The sequence below is a fragment of the Hermetia illucens genome, chromosome 1 (assembly GCF_905115235.1).
Source record: "Hermetia illucens chromosome 1, iHerIll2.2.curated.20191125, whole genome shotgun sequence".
NCBI lineage: Eukaryota > Metazoa > Arthropoda > Insecta > Diptera > Stratiomyidae > Hermetia > Hermetia illucens.
The window spans coordinates 37,098,993-37,114,556 of record NC_051849.1 but is presented as its reverse complement, the minus strand read 5'-3'; the positions used below and the strand labels follow the sequence as shown (position 1 = coordinate 37,114,556).

Genomic DNA, 15,564 nt, shown 5'->3' with positions numbered 1-15,564 from the left:
AGCTTCCTAGGGGAGGAGAGGATAATCCCTTCATCCATCTGGTAGCTAATTAGATCTTCGTCAATCAGATTAATCTACTCTCAAACCTACCGAACACAATACTATTCACCACGGAAGGATCGTGTGAGGAATACGGATAAGTGAATGCCCGTGCAAATGATGCACACTGGGAAGTGGAAGTGGAAACTCGGAAGAAAATACGAGACGAAAGGATAGTCGTCTGATTCTGGAAACTCCACTCGGCTATATTGGGATAGCAAGTACCGCTTTCATACCCAACATCCGACACACTTTGTCCTCCTCAACTCGGTGTTCTCGATGGTGAAGTTAGGTCAGCTGCCACAGCTTAACGTTGGGATTGCTTGCAAGAGCCACTTTCATCGGCGCATAGACTATGTTATTAAACTTGGCTTCGATCTGGGCTCCCACATTTTCTTCCACGGATATTTTTGCAGAATGGTAAGATGTCCCCTGGAATTTTAATATCCTTAGATGGCGCATCAAATTTGAGTAGTCGAGTGAGGAACACATAAAAGATAAAAGATGTATTCCTCAAAGGCGTAAAAGATAGGTTGCAATTGTATAAAAGATTTAAGGTAGATTTAGAAAGTTGGAAAAACGCGTATATGCCAAAGCGATTGTTTGGCAGCTTGTGGGATGAGTTACGAGCATGTGGGCAGCTTCTTCCAGAGAGTTTGATGGAATATTCCTAGAGAAATATCTCTCTTTTGAGGCAAACGCAGGATGCAATTAGCGTAAAATATCCTGGGGGATAAAGGGTTAGAGAGAGAGAGAGAGAGAGTTTGAGACAGACTGTGTAGCTGCTTTCAAGTTGGGTGTTGAACGAGCACACGAGGATACACGTAATTGGAAGGAATCTATTGTGGTTGAATGCGGTAGAGGTTGAAGCTGGGTTTTTTTAAGAGGATTATGGAAAGTAGAGAGGAGCAGTAGGGGCGAACGGAACAGATCGAGCTCTTGCTTACTCCACCAACGCAGTACCAGTCACGGAATGATCCCGGTAGACGGGTGTTATGCTGGCTTCAGGGATTGACTCAGCATTGCATGGTCAGGAAATTCCATTGGTTGTTTGAAGTACAACAACCTAGGACATCGTGCGAGGGAGTGTCGGGCAAAGATCCTTTTTGTACCTAGTGCAGAAAGGCATTCGGGGTCACCACGTCAGTTAATAGAAATTTTGGACTACAAAGTGGAACGGAAGGTGCCATTATCGGGGATTCTTCCTTGCAGACACAGGCGCGGGGTGCAATTTGATTAAGGAATCAGTGTTAAATGAGGGTATAGCGTTAGATTTAGATAAACGAGTTGGTATTAGTGGACAAGGCAAGGAAAAAAATCCTCGGGTTCTTCCAGTCTTTCGTTGTGGTTTAATTTCGCTCTGCTTAGGTGCAATGCAGAATTGAAAGGGGTTGGTATAAGGGGGTGGAGACCTAGATGATTCTCGGGTCATAGTCTAGTGCTGAAGGGAAAAAAGAACTGTGAAATTGGCTGTGTCGTTCAAGGGAGGAAGAGAATATTTGCGACAGTAAATGAAATGTTTTGTCCATATTCCTAAAATTTGGACGAGCATAATCAAAAACTAGCTGAGTGTTTAGGGCACAAGGCTGTCGTACGGAAGGTCGCGGTTCAAATCTAACTGGTGGCAGTGGGATTTGTATCATAATTTAACCAGTCGACTCAGCTGTGAATGAGTACCTGAGTCAAATCAGGGTAATAATCTCGGGCGATCGCAATGCTGACCACATTGCCTCCTACAGTGTACTGTAGTGTACCGTGACGGTCTTGAATGAAGTGCTCTAACATACTTCAAGGCCCTGATCCAATATGGATTGTTGCGCCAACGATTATTATTATAATCAAAAACTATATAAGGACACCATGATAATGGACTGCGAATTATTCAGTTAGTAGTATCTTAAAGCGGAGATTCTGAGCGGTTTAAAAACATACTTGGGCCTCTCCAGATGGGGCCACTTTTAACCAAATTGACCACGTGTTGATCGAAGGCCGCCACCTCTCAGCCTGCCTTGATGAATAGACTCGAATCACTATGTGGAGATCAACGGAAGAATGCTGCATACCGGGCAATACTCTCGAAGAACGTGGACAGGTGCAGAAGCTATCATGAACTCCATCGAGTGGAGAGCGACTTCACAGACAGAAAAAGGAACCCTGGGAGAACCAACAAGTCTATGAACTCGAAAAGTACAGGGAGGAATCGCACCAGGCGCGGAAGTTTTACCAACAAGTCAGCAGGATGAAGCCTTATACATCTTGATGCTCAGCCTGCCGAGACAAAGAAGGAAATCTGATTTCCGACAGAATGGGCATATTGGAGCGATGGGTTGAGTATTTGGATGAGGTGCTCAACAACCAGAATATCGGTTCGCCCTTCGGGACTACCTGAGGAGGAGATTCTTGAAGTAGTGTAGAATGAAAAAGGGATGCCAACGGAATAAGAGCCACTGGCAAACCAAAATTTCGCTGGTGTTTACGTTGAGTCATCGAAGAGTAGTAAATATATCCTGACCATGCTGGATGACTTGACTCGATTTGTGGACTTCTTTGCTGTTCATGGAGATCAACACGGTTGCCACAGTCTTGTTGATGAAATAATCAGCCGGTATTCATTGTTTAAGTCAGCTGTGACTGATCAGGTGCTAATTTTATGGAAGAGGTGGTTAAATTACTTTGCAATTTGCTAAATATAAAGAAATTGTAGGTGATCGCTTACCATCCACAGACTAACGTTACCGAATATCTTCGATAGGCTAGAGGAGTTGGAGTCGTGGGAAAATTGGCCGGTAAACTTGTTGGAAGAATAGGAAGCGAAGAATTTTCAACTTTTTAATGAGACGCGGGCACGTGACGCTTAGAAGAAGAAACATTTATTCAAGTATTGTTTGGCTGTGGCCAGTCAAGTTAACGCAGCGATGGGAACAGAACAACATCAGGCTAAATTATTGAAATCAATGGTTCTAGTTTATGTAGAGATTGAACCTGTCTTAAACACCATGGGTTATGTTACTAAAATTGTGAAAATCGCTGGCCTTGTCAGTTACATCCAGCATTACTCCACAACAAGGATTTGTCTCAAGTTCAAGTTCTTCGACAGCTTCGTACTAAGGACCTTCTGGACAAGGATTTTCATGATATGCAGGAAATTGGTAACTGGCAGTAATGAATAGGAGGGTGAGCAGCTGTTGTTCCGAATTAAAGAATCCCTAATGGAGAAGCAATCCTACAAGCTTTTCCGAACCTACACAATTCCAGCAAGTGTGAAAAGGGGCTTCTACATTTACGGTTTCGAAGGGAAGTACTCAGTTGTTAATCGAGGAAACTTCCATTCGTTCTTCTTACTAAAAAGGCATTTCATTGATGTCAACAGTTCGTAGAATTGTTTTATAGAACTAGGCTTGAGTGACGTGTCTTCGCAAGGAAAGGGACCGATGTGGGCAGCGGATATTGGAACGTGCTACTAAAAATGGAAACACAAAACCACTGAGGCGTGGAAGTAGGCTCTAGTGCTGAGCACTTCAAAGCGTTCCAATAAATAATAATAAAGGGCAATTTTGTATTATTTCGGCTTCGACTAACATGAATGAACAAAAAAACTCCTTTGGGACAAACTAAAAGTGAATCTAAACGTCACATACTTAACTCCCAATAAAATGCACACAGATTCCATCACAAACTGCACCAACTCTGGTGGATTAGCAAACGCCCTAAGTTCATTGATGTCCGTTTTATTTAATGAGCTAAGGGCAGTTTCAGCCTCCTTCAAGGCAGGCATAGCAATCTCCAAATCTTTGGCAGCATCATCAGCTATCGCTCGGCTTACGGCGGCTTTATCCTGAAAAAAAGTATACATTTGATTCAGATAACGCTCCAATTAAGTAGATATTTAGATATATGTTGAAACCTTACTTTTGCAATGGTTTCGTCCTTAGATACTGCCTCCTTCACCACGTCGGCATTTTTGGTGTCAACTTCTAACTTTGCTAGAAGATCCTTCATTGCTTGAGCTTCCAAATCCAATTGAGGTACCATCGTCTCCAAGTCTTTTTGCATAACAGCTACCTAAATTTAAGTCCCAACCGTGTTATGGTGAATTTACGAAAGCTAACCTTAATTATACTTACGACATCATTTGTCTCTAGAATTTTATTCAAACCATTTGCCAGTCTTTCTCGTTTTGCTATGATAATGTCAGTTCTTTTCTTGAGCAAACTTTTATATAATTTAAGGAGTTCTAGGTAACTGCTTGGCGTAGTATAGTAACGTCGGCGCATTTCAGCATAGTATGTCAAGGCAGCCTCCTCCACGGTCTGTAAGAAGTAAATCGATACAATAGAATGTCTGCACATTGAAACTGGAATAAAAGTTTTTATCTCTTGGTCTAACAAATAAAAGGATATTTTTTTGTTATTTCAGACACGTCACTCTTGAATATGATTGGTTTTCCTTACCTTATGAATATACACACTCGTTTTGGCCAAACTCTCCCGTTCTTTTTGATCCTCGATCACACCCTCAAATAATCCCAATGCTACCGAGTAAAGAGCTTCTGGAGGCCAACTCTCAAACCAGTCAATCGTACAACAATTCACAAGGGATGGGAACATTCTGCATCGTCGTCTGAAGGCCTCACCAATGGGACTCATACAAATGACTAAATGTAGAAGGTTCCGAACTCTCTCATTGAAGAATTCGAAGATTTCTTCACGTGTGCAATCCTGGATAGAGAGGATTTTTTTTAAAAATATTTTAAAATAGAGTTAATTAATTTCCTGAGGTGATCTTACTTTCTTCTTCGCTTCATTGCATGCTTCTCTGGTGTCAAGTATCACCTTTTCATAATCATCAGCTTCAAAAAGATTTGGAACTTCACCTGAATTCAGAATGTTGTTGATATCCTCCAGGAATTCTTCTTTGACTATTTGAGTGTCGACTATTAGGAATACGTTTGGTTTGTGGTTCACCTAAGAGAATGAATGGATTTTTTGTCTCCTCCTAATTTCTGAATCATGACGAAATCTATATTCAGCATTTATACTCACTCCTGCTTGACGGCAGAACACTCTCAGGTCATCATGAAAGTTGGACGAATCATACCCTCGAGTTAACTCGATTTGATTACATCGATATCCATTTATATGGGATGATAGTTTCGTCAGTGATTGTTTACCATTACCAGATACTCCGACTAACAACCCATTGCCTCTATCACTCCTCAGCAATCTTGCTAACCTCACAATGTGTTCCATAGCATCTTGAAACAGGATCAGTTTCATCTCCTGTCCAGTCAATGTTGCATAATCCTCCAGATAGTCCACTAATATACTTTGCAGCTTCCCAAGATCTTTTATTTCCTCGTAAATCCTCTCTGCATATGCCTGTCCGAAAATCATGAAATCTCCGAAAAGTAAAACCTCGTCTGGTTGAACCACAGGATCACCGAAATTTTTGACACAAGTTTCAGATATTAGTTGCTTGAAATAGTTCTTGTCATGATCATTGATAAGGCGATCATGGAAGACTCGCATGGATTCGTGGTAGTAGAGACGAAGCATTTGCCTTTCTGTAGTGTAATTTGATGAATCAGATTGGAGAATTCCTTGGATGCATTTGGACAGATCTCGAAGATTGAAGACGTAGTGGGATTTATCAGGAGTGGGAAGCAGTTCATGAGCAATTCTTCCATAGACTTCTACACATGATTTTACGATCGGGGTAGCAAGAGCTTGAATTGAACGGTTGAATTCACTAAAAAAGCTGTAAGAAATCTTTTTTGTGTTAGCGAATCAAAATTGTCAAAATTGGCAATACCCATCCAAAATCGAACGGAAGATCGTCGTCAATGTTTCATCGGCTGGCGGTGAAAGCGACAGGAGTGCGAAATGTCTTACAAATCTGTATCGGTATAAAGCAAGCTTTAGTATTCAATCAAAAATATTTTATAAAAGCCTAGAAGAGAGTTTACCTTGGTGTTAAGGGGTTCCTTCCTCCTCCTGGGGGTGCACATGCTGCTCCGAGGATTACATCTACTATTCCTACCCACGTCATTTTTTCACGTTCGTAGAACCCTTTGAAGTCCAAAAATTGTCTGAAATGATCCATATGGAGTCAACCATGGTTTGATGCCAGAAGAAAATTTAAAGAGAGTACAAATATCGAGGAAGATTCTGCTTAGTTTTAGCTACAGATGGAAACGAGTAGGATAGTCCACATGGACAAGTTCTCTGGATCGGGTGAAAATGCGTTCATCTTTTTTGGGGGCAAGAGGACGAGATCCTGGAGCAATGCTCGTGCAAGGGAGTTAAAGTGCATTAAGGAGGGTTGGGTGGAATCAAAAGAAAGAGCTACGTAATATGCAACCAAATATTTTGGAAGCGTGACTTCTGACATTACGGTAGTATCTTTTGGATGGAGCTCCACTATGACAAAGAATGTCTACTTAGAGGATAGGAAAAGAAAGTGGGGTAGGATTTGGGATAATAGCTTATCAAATGGCTTGGTGTCAACTCATTTGTGGAGCGATATCAACCCAGAGGTACTAAATTCGACTGTTCGAACTAGTGAGAAAGGTATAGAGGAAAAGAGATTAAGGTCATGGGTCTAAAGAAAGAGGGAGTAACTATCGCAAGAAGCTCTGTTAGGGAGGTAGGAGACGAGCAATATAATGAGTGACAGGGAAATGTTAAACGACACGAGCTTGGACAAAAGTATCGTGTAATCTGTGTATCCTGTAAAGATTTATATATTTGACCACGAAGTTGGTGAAGTCTGTTGAAGTTGATCGCGCTGGACCGAACTTCCCCAAAACTGTGTTGTTCTATAGCTATAAGGTGGCCCTCAACCAGTCGTCGCCATATTTCCCAAGAATTATAAAATAGAAGGAGAAGAGGAAAATAGTAGTAGTTCTCAGCGAGTTCATGAAGTGGACATGACTCACTCTATTAGCGACAAACACTTTCCATTTTTCCGCTGAGACATACATAGTCGACGCCTGCATTGTCATGAATATTATAGACAATTCGATCCTGTAACGAATAACTAAGGTATAACTCAGATGCATGAAGAGTTTCTGGATGATCCATTATCATAATACAACGTGAAATTCCAGGCGTCACCTCCAATAAATCATGCAGCCGGTTTGATGTACAAAAAGATGATAGTTTCTTTCACAGGCAGGGGCAACTTGGGCACCTAGCCCACAAAAGAAGGGTGTCTGGACTAAAAAAGTAAGAAACAGCTTCTTCCAAATAGAGTCGGTCTGCCATCAAATGGATGTAGGCTCGGGGCATTTTCAATACCTAAATAAAAATGGTTTGGTGTGCCAATTTGTGAAAGCTTAAAAAGGGAAGTGCTATTAGGATGCCGGCCAAAACGCTACTATGCACAAACGGAAATAACTTTCACTAGTGGTCCAAACTATTGGTGGCATAAGGGTTTGTAAGAAATTTTATTCATTCAATTTATTATTAAGTTCAAATTGAACCACTTAGGCATGGATCTGGGTAGAACGATTAGCTATCGGGTTGCATGCGGTACGCTTTTGAGAAAGAAGAATTTGAAAGTGAGTAAGAGGGAGAGTGGACTTCGGCGAGAAATAGAAACCTTATCAGAATAGATTTTTAGATTTGAATCTATGGGTGATAGCGTGGAAGGAAGGCGTTCTTGAGCCGTCATAGACATGATGCTTGGCTGATCCATCAGGGATTTTGATGAAGGAGGAAGCGGAAGTGCTTTCCCAGCGCTTTAGAGAGGTGTTCAATGCTATCATGCCGAGAGGCTCCCAATGTTTTGTTATACCTTGTTTACGTACCTTCGACTACGATATTAAATATAAGCTAGCATGTGGTGTTATCGAATGTGGATACTGGACAATCAAGCTCTACGGATATTACAATATCATACAGTTCTTCATCATCATCATCATCAACGGCGCAACAACCGGTATCCGGTCTAGGCCTGCCATAATAAGGAACTCCAGACATCCCGGTTTTGCGCCAAGGGCCAACAATTCGATATCCCTAAAAGCTGTCTGGCGTCCTGACCTACGCCATCGCTCCATCTTAGGCAGGGTCTGCCTCGTCTTCTTTTTCTACCATAGATATTGCCCTTATAGACTTTCCGGGTGGGATCATCCTCATCCATACGGATTAAGTGACCCGCCCACCGTAACCTATTGAGTCGGATTTTATCCACAACCGGACGGTCATGGTATCGCTCATAGATTTCGTCATTGTGTAGACTATGGAATCGTCCATCCTCATGTAGGGGGCCAAAAATTCTTCGGAGAATTCTTCTCTCGAACGCGGCCAAGAGTACGCAATTTTTCTTGCTAAGAACCCAAGTTTCCGAGGAATACATGAGGACTGGCAAGATCATTGTCTTGTACAGTAAGAGCTTTGACCCTATGGTGAGACGTTTCGAGGGGAACAGTCTTTGCAAGCTGAAATAGGCTCGGTTGGCTGACAACAACCGTGCGCGGATTTCATCATCGTAGTTGTTATCGGTTGTGATTTTCGACCTTAGATAGGAGAAATTGTCAACGGTCTCAAAGTTGTATTTTCCTATCCTTATTCTTCTTCGTGTTTGACCAGTGCGGTTCAATGTTGTTGGTTGATTCGTCTTCGGCTTCGGTGCTGACGTTGCCACCATATATTTTGTCTCGCCTTCATTGATGTGCAGCCCAAGATCTCACGCCGCCTGCTCGATCTGGATGAAGGCAGTTTGTACGTCTCCGGTGGTTCTTCCCATGATGTCGATATCGTCAGCATAGGCCAGTAGTTGGGTGAACTTGAAGAGGATCGTACCTCTTGCGTTTACCTCAGCATCACAGATCACTTTCTCGAGGGTCAGGTTAAAGAGGACGCATGATAGCGCATCCCGCTGTCGTAGACCGTTGTTGATGTCGAATCGTCTTGACAGTGATCCTGCTGCTTTTATCTGGCCTCGCACATTGGTCAGAGTCAGCCTAGTCAGTCTATACAGTTCTTGTTCAGGGCAATTCAACCAAAAAGTGGGGGAATATTTGACCCTGGCAGAAGTCAGCTTACAGATATTTAGCAGGGTATTTATGGACGAACTTAAAGATGCCTCTGGTATCAAGATTTCAGCTCATCTGAATACTACCAATTCGATGCGAAGTTCAGAACTAAAGAAGTGCTAAGCAGAGATTTCGTGTCACCACATCCAATTATGTATGAATGTTAAATGAGTTCGTGGTGCTAAAATAGTGAAATTGCGCTAATTGAACTATATGTAGTTTTTATTGAAAATAGTAATAACCCTCTATTCGCAGCTAAAGGACGATGAAGTTAAGCTTGTATTTTAACTGATTTATTGTTCTTGGTCTAACTGAGCGGTAATATGGGTCTATTCTATGGTCGACGTGGTAGTAATAGTTGGGGATCTGACCAAGGCTGCGGCAAGCTTGGGCTACTGTTGCGCTACACTTTAAACACCCTTTTAATTCGGCCGTTTTGGGTGGGATAAATACGATTTGGAGAAGAAGGTTGTTTCATTGTCTTCTCAGCTCAACTAATCGAGAATTATATTTTGGAGAAACTTGTATGATGATATAGGTTGCGAACCGAGTAAATATATTGTTACGATACGAGTTCCTTAAGGTTCCGTATTGAGACCGCTTTCATGGAGGATCTTCGTGTCTTCTGTCTTCGCGTAATGGAGGAGGTATAACAGTGATCGAGAGCTGGTGGTGTTTGTCGTTGTTGAAGATATCGAAATCGTGGAGTAAAACAAATTAAGGCTACAAATTGTCAAGTTGTATCTAGCCCAGGAGGCCTTTCTTATTACTAGCCACAAGAAAAATAATACTGTCAATATTTGGGTTGGTGATTACGAGATTTTCTCAAAATAGATGACTAAGTACCTATTGCTACCAGCGCGGGGCGGGTGACATTTTCAGAAGGGAATAGAGCAAACTCATATTTAACAAGGAGGCTGGTCTAAGTGTTGTCATCCATTCTGCTATATACGGCTCCTGTCTGACTAAGGGCATTGGACTGCACAATGAATCATAGAAAAATGGCAATCTAATTGCAATGAAACTATGTAGGGCATTTTGACAATACCCGGTGAGGCAATGTATCTCATCTCGTGAATTATCCCTTTATATGTTGTAGCGAGTAGGGTGCTTGCTTACAAGGGAAGAATGATTTTATCCACTTTTGAAAAGCTACCAGGAAAAAATTGTACAGTAGATGGTAGCAAAGTTGAAATGACTCTCGCAAATGGGTTGAGCGAAAGCAAAGGAAATCGGGTTACCTCTGACATAAATGCTTACGGAATATGGTGATTCTGTTTTGAATGCACCGCTAAATCAGAGGAGTCAGAGTAGGTGATGTTTTATTGTGCGAGGTTGAGGAAGGTTCAAGCGATTACATGATTCAGTTGAGGAGATGTTGGATTGAGAATGTTTCAGGAATACGTAGCGGAGTGAGTTTCTTCGCTCATTATATGACATGCTCCTGTCATAGGATATCAGAACATTTTCGATTTCGTTAAGACCATTTTACTGTCGACACCATCGGCGAGGATAGTATCCTTTGCTCGGGAGCAGATGACCTACAGTAAATGTTGCGATGTAGCGTTGACCTAAACAGAACATCGTTATCGCATGCCTGCGGGACTCGGTGTTCGGTGCTTTCTTATGAAACATAGAGGAGAGTACAATATATGATTTCGAGGATAACTTAGCTGCGGTTGTCGTCGCGCACAACCCAAAAACTTGTGGTGTACGCCAATAAAACCATTGAAGTCATAGAACTTCAGGAGGATAACTAAATGTAATTACGCCACATTTCTAGCGATTAAATTATTTGAAATAATAAAAACTTGTTTTTCCTATTCGCTAGTGTTGATTTATATTTTGCAATACCCTTCATCAGTGCTAACAAGACTTGTTAGCACTGATGAAGGGTATTGGTCCCCGAAATATCAGTATTTGCAAAATATAAATCAACACTAGCGAATAGGAAAAATAAGTTTTTATTATCTCAGGAGAATGTTCAGTTTAATGAGGGAGGATGACCTATGATGAATTGGGTATAACTGGAAGTTGTGCCTATATACGGCGAATGAAAAGTTGCTATAGATATTATGATACAAAAGGCTGTAAGAGAGAAGAAGAAGATTTGAACACTATCCACAGGAAAAGGAATGTAGTTAATATTCACGTTGGTGACCACACTATCATTTCAAAGCGGGTTACTATCATACATAAGTACTTGGGGCAATAATCGACTCTATTTTCAGAGACATTTAGATGGCGAGAAACCATGTGTATGACTAGTTTAGATGATGCCCAACAATGCATACTGGAGATGAAGCTGCAGATTACTTATGGCCAGGCGTCCGCTATATGTGGTACCCAGTTTATGAAGGTGAACTTCCTCTAATGTTCAGTGACCTTAATGATGAACAAAGTTTTTAGGATAACCTCTGGCAATTAATATGTTTCATTGCTGGGATGAGCCCAATCGATTTGCTGCTGCTTGAACGGAAGGTAACACTTGCTTTTTGTTTAAAAGGTGCTAATGCACAAAGAGGTTGCAGTATCTACACATTAATCCCCGGTAACGAGTAGTATATTCAACAATGGCCATGACAAAACAAACTGCAATTTGATACAACTCCTGACGGTACATGGTGGCTACGAAAAGAATTCTGGAAAACCCTCTTCGCTAGGTTCTATCATCCCCAAAATATTGGTAAAGAAATGTCGAAGTTCGGTAAAAGTCACTAGTTTACAGGACAAAAGCAAAAAGTAGAAGAAAAACTCAAAGGGCGGAAAACATGAAGGTTACTCTAGTAGGTTCCATATATGAATGTTTTACTTTGGAAGCAGGACAACAATCAAATCAAACGTTTATTCGAATTTGAAAGAAAAAAAATTAAATCTAAATCCGCGTAAACATCATCGTTTAATTATTTAATGAGCGCCTTATTCTAAGTCTAGTATGAATAGTTCAAACTTACCTTAACAGCTCAATTGGTGGTTGACTTCCATATGTGTCTAGCTTTGGCATATTAACATCGTCTATAAACATTATCAGTGTTTTCCCAACTGGTGCACCCAATTGGCCTTTCCTTTTCTTTTCCAATCGAGCTTCAATCATTTCCTGAGTCCGTGCACTACTGGTTTGGGCCGAGAAATGTATCAAATGAGACACAATTTGGAATCCACCCAACTTCTTGAGGGTAGATTCCGCCAGGACCGACTTCCCGACACCAGTATCTCCAGTAAACATCACTGGTCTTTTGCGAAGAAAGAGCAGCTCTGAAATATACCTAAAGTGATGATACTGGTGAGAATCGAGCCTTAATCAAAATATTAATGATGACTGTAATGTGATGGAAGTGTGATTGGAGAATGCAAGTTCAAATCAGGTTCTTACCCGAACTTCGTTGTATCGGTTGTTGGGACTAGCATATCAAAGAACCGGTCATTGATATTGTAGTTAAATGGTTCGACAACGGTGTTCCAGTGCTCCCAGTCTAGTGACGTAATATTCACCCTAAAGTCCCAAATATTTCCGGTAGGAAACCTGAGATGGATAAATGCAATGATTTTTTTGGGCATTCAGAGCAAGTAATACAACTTACTCGAGAAGCTTCTCTCCTGCCAACAATTCTTTGAATTTATTTTCCAACTTATATCTGGAATCATCATCAAAATTTCCGCCAATGGACCACAATGAAGCCCAGACATAGAGTTTACAAATACACCTTTTTGCGTTCGTTTCATCCATGAAGTTCAGATTTGGGATACTATCAAAGAGGGCAGTCAATAGTTCGCAGCACATGGACACCTTACTCGTTACAACTTGGTGAATTGCATAGACACCAGTTTTAATGCTGTAATTTAAGCAGTTTCCGAAGTATTTCTTGAAGAGTATAATGACAAATTCAACGTGGTCAGGTTTTAATGTCTTCTCCTTAATGGTGTCACGCCAAGATAGTACCAATGGTTCCCATCCTAGCTCGTTAGGGTCTATGTAAACCATTCCGCATCGAGAAACTGTAGCTGGTGAGGCTTGTGCTAGGTCCTGGACCTCGAAAACCATATGTACCCAAGGAGTTAATTTGATTCTCTCTGAATTGGCGAGGCATAACATCTTGTTGTCATCAAGGACAGTGTTCATGTTTTCTATCCAGACAGCGTCGACTGGACCGTCACAGACTATCCATTGGTGAATTTCATCTGATATTAATGGATGTGGAATGTGAATTCGTGGTGACTTTCAGACCTATCCTTAGAAAAAAAAATCATTGAACATCTTACCTTCAATATGACCTGCATATCTGACGGCCAGCCCTAACAACCCATCTTTCCATTCTAAGGTCATTGTGTTCACTGCACCGTATAGCTCATCCAAAGTCACTGATTTGGGGTTCAATGTTTGTATATTTACTGGCCGATATTGAGGTCCTTGAACACCTTCTTCAAACAGTTTTGTTAATGCACATGCCAAGACATTCAGTACAGAAGTCTTCCCACCCCCTGTGGGACCAACTAGCATCACTCCCCAACGCACCACCATTGTCTCATACAATTGTATGCATTTATTTATCATTGGCCAAATCGCTTGCATATTCCGTTCAACTATGCATTCAGTTATTGTTTTCTCCAAATCCCCGCGCTCCGACACTGGTAGCTCTACTCCAGGGAACAAGTCACTTAGAATTCCCTTGAAAAGGATCGCATCATCCGCCAAAAATTTTGGTAAATTAGCATCTCGTAGGGCTGCAATAAGGGTGATATCTTCACGTTGGTTTGGTGCCGATCGTTTCAGAGATCCTGCCATGACCAGGACACTTTTTACGGCACGCATGCCGAAATCGTAATGGTTCTGTTGACTCAGTTGTTCGCTGCACAACTTATACATTTGGACCATCTTGTGAGCTAGAATTTTTGGTTCTTCAAATCCTTCTGAATATAGAATAACTTCGGAAATGAGAGCATAGTCTGGTACCATCATGCTTATCGGCCTAAATAATGCTTTCAGATTATCAGGTAGCTCAGTACGTCCGGCATACCCTGGATTCATAGTAATGAAAACAGCACAAGAATGGTCTAGTTTAATTTCGCGGCCTTCAAACATGAATCTGAAAATATATATACCAATTGATTAGCGAATTCAGGGCAATCCGAGGATACTAAATTAGTAGATGATCCAGGACATACCTTCTCAATTTAGATGCTTTTGCATTTCGTATTGTAATCAGTTGCTGAGCTATTACTGACAATACTTCGATATCAATCCGGTTGAACTCATCAAAACAACACCAAGCTCCACATTGGGCTAATCCTGAAAAAAACCTCCCCATCATCTTGTAGTCTAGTCCTTCAGAGCAATTAAAAACCACACATTGTTTCGCTAGAGTTTTGGCTAAATCTTTCGTGGTTTCAGTCTTTCCAGTTCCAGCTGGTCCAGCAGGAGCTCCTCCAAGATCCATTTGTAAGGCTCCCATCAAACATAAGTAACAACGATCGGTCAGCGGTGTGATAACCAATACTCCTCCAGCTCCTAGATATTCATAAAAATATGGCAAACACGCAGAAGCCATGCGAGAGTACATTGTCTCAGTCTCTTTTGACCAATAAAACCGAATCATTTTGAGCCAATCGAAATCATTCCTGAAGTAGCAAGGAATGTGTTACGGCATTTTTTTTTTCAGGATAAGACGAAATGCTTCGAAGACCAACACTTACTCATTTGATACCTGCTTTGCAACAAGGTTCGTAATAGTGTCCTTAGCATGGACATCGATCGTAATTAAAGCACAAAGGACTTTTCGCAATAGCGGGCTTATGTCACGTCGGGTTATTGCGGCTAGAACAGCTAAATTGTGTAGAAGTTTGCGTTCAAAGGACTTCATTTCTTCCAGGACGTTGGCCTTAGCAAAAATGGTATGAACCTCAGCAGCCCATTGCTGTTGGGATACGGTGAGAACGACTTGATTAGGGTGCTCTGTTTAAACAAAAGACTTTGTATAGTTTGTTTCACTGAAACAATGAATCCAAGTTACCTTGAAACCAATCTGCACGGTCCTTTGCTGGATAACATAGGAACGCGAATTTCATGCATCTTTTAACAGCTATAAACATGGCATCTTCGACTTTGCTTAACCAATCCTCAACTGGACCTCTTGCTTTCAAACCCTTGAAGATTTGATAATTGATTTTAAATGTAATGTTTGGAGCATGAATCGATCAAAACGTAGATATTTATTTAGGATATAATTTTCATCGTTTCCCTGCAGTCTACCCTTTTTCTTTAGTTGAAACAGGGGCCACAAATTATCTACTTCAAAACTTTGAAGGGTTTCGTGCTACCGACCAAAGGAGGGTGGCTTTGAGAACCAAGGCTTAAGCAATGCAAGTGGATTGTTTTATAAAGATGGATCTATCTTAACAAAAGAAGTCAAGTTGCAGGTAATGATGCTACCGGCATCAACCTCTGCAAAGTAACGCTTAATTTTTTTGGTTAACCTTTATATAGGCATAGA

The 15,564-nt window shown here is 41.2% G+C and overlaps 1 protein-coding gene across 1 annotated transcript in view; it reads right to left on the bottom strand.

Moving 5' to 3' along the window:
- LOC119647098 (dynein heavy chain 6, axonemal) overlaps positions 1-15,564 on the bottom strand; it is a 67,746-nt gene that overhangs the window by 19,038 nt on the left and 33,144 nt on the right. The window contains exons 21-35 of the mRNA XM_038047869.1: positions 15,085-15,217; positions 14,768-15,026; positions 14,240-14,692; positions 13,337-14,160; positions 12,658-13,255; positions 12,450-12,599; positions 12,031-12,342; positions 6,005-6,127; positions 5,851-5,934; positions 5,082-5,796; positions 4,827-5,003; positions 4,491-4,757; positions 4,164-4,349; positions 3,949-4,101; positions 3,678-3,874 (exon numbers count right to left, since the gene is read on the bottom strand). Of these exons, the coding sequence (XP_037903797.1) occupies positions 3,678-3,874; positions 3,949-4,101; positions 4,164-4,349; positions 4,491-4,757; positions 4,827-5,003; positions 5,082-5,796; positions 5,851-5,934; positions 6,005-6,127; positions 12,031-12,342; positions 12,450-12,599; positions 12,658-13,255; positions 13,337-14,160; positions 14,240-14,692; positions 14,768-15,026; positions 15,085-15,217 (4,631 nt within the window). The remainder of the gene's footprint in view (positions 1-3,677; positions 3,875-3,948; positions 4,102-4,163; positions 4,350-4,490; positions 4,758-4,826; positions 5,004-5,081; positions 5,797-5,850; positions 5,935-6,004; positions 6,128-12,030; positions 12,343-12,449; positions 12,600-12,657; positions 13,256-13,336; positions 14,161-14,239; positions 14,693-14,767; positions 15,027-15,084; positions 15,218-15,564) is intronic.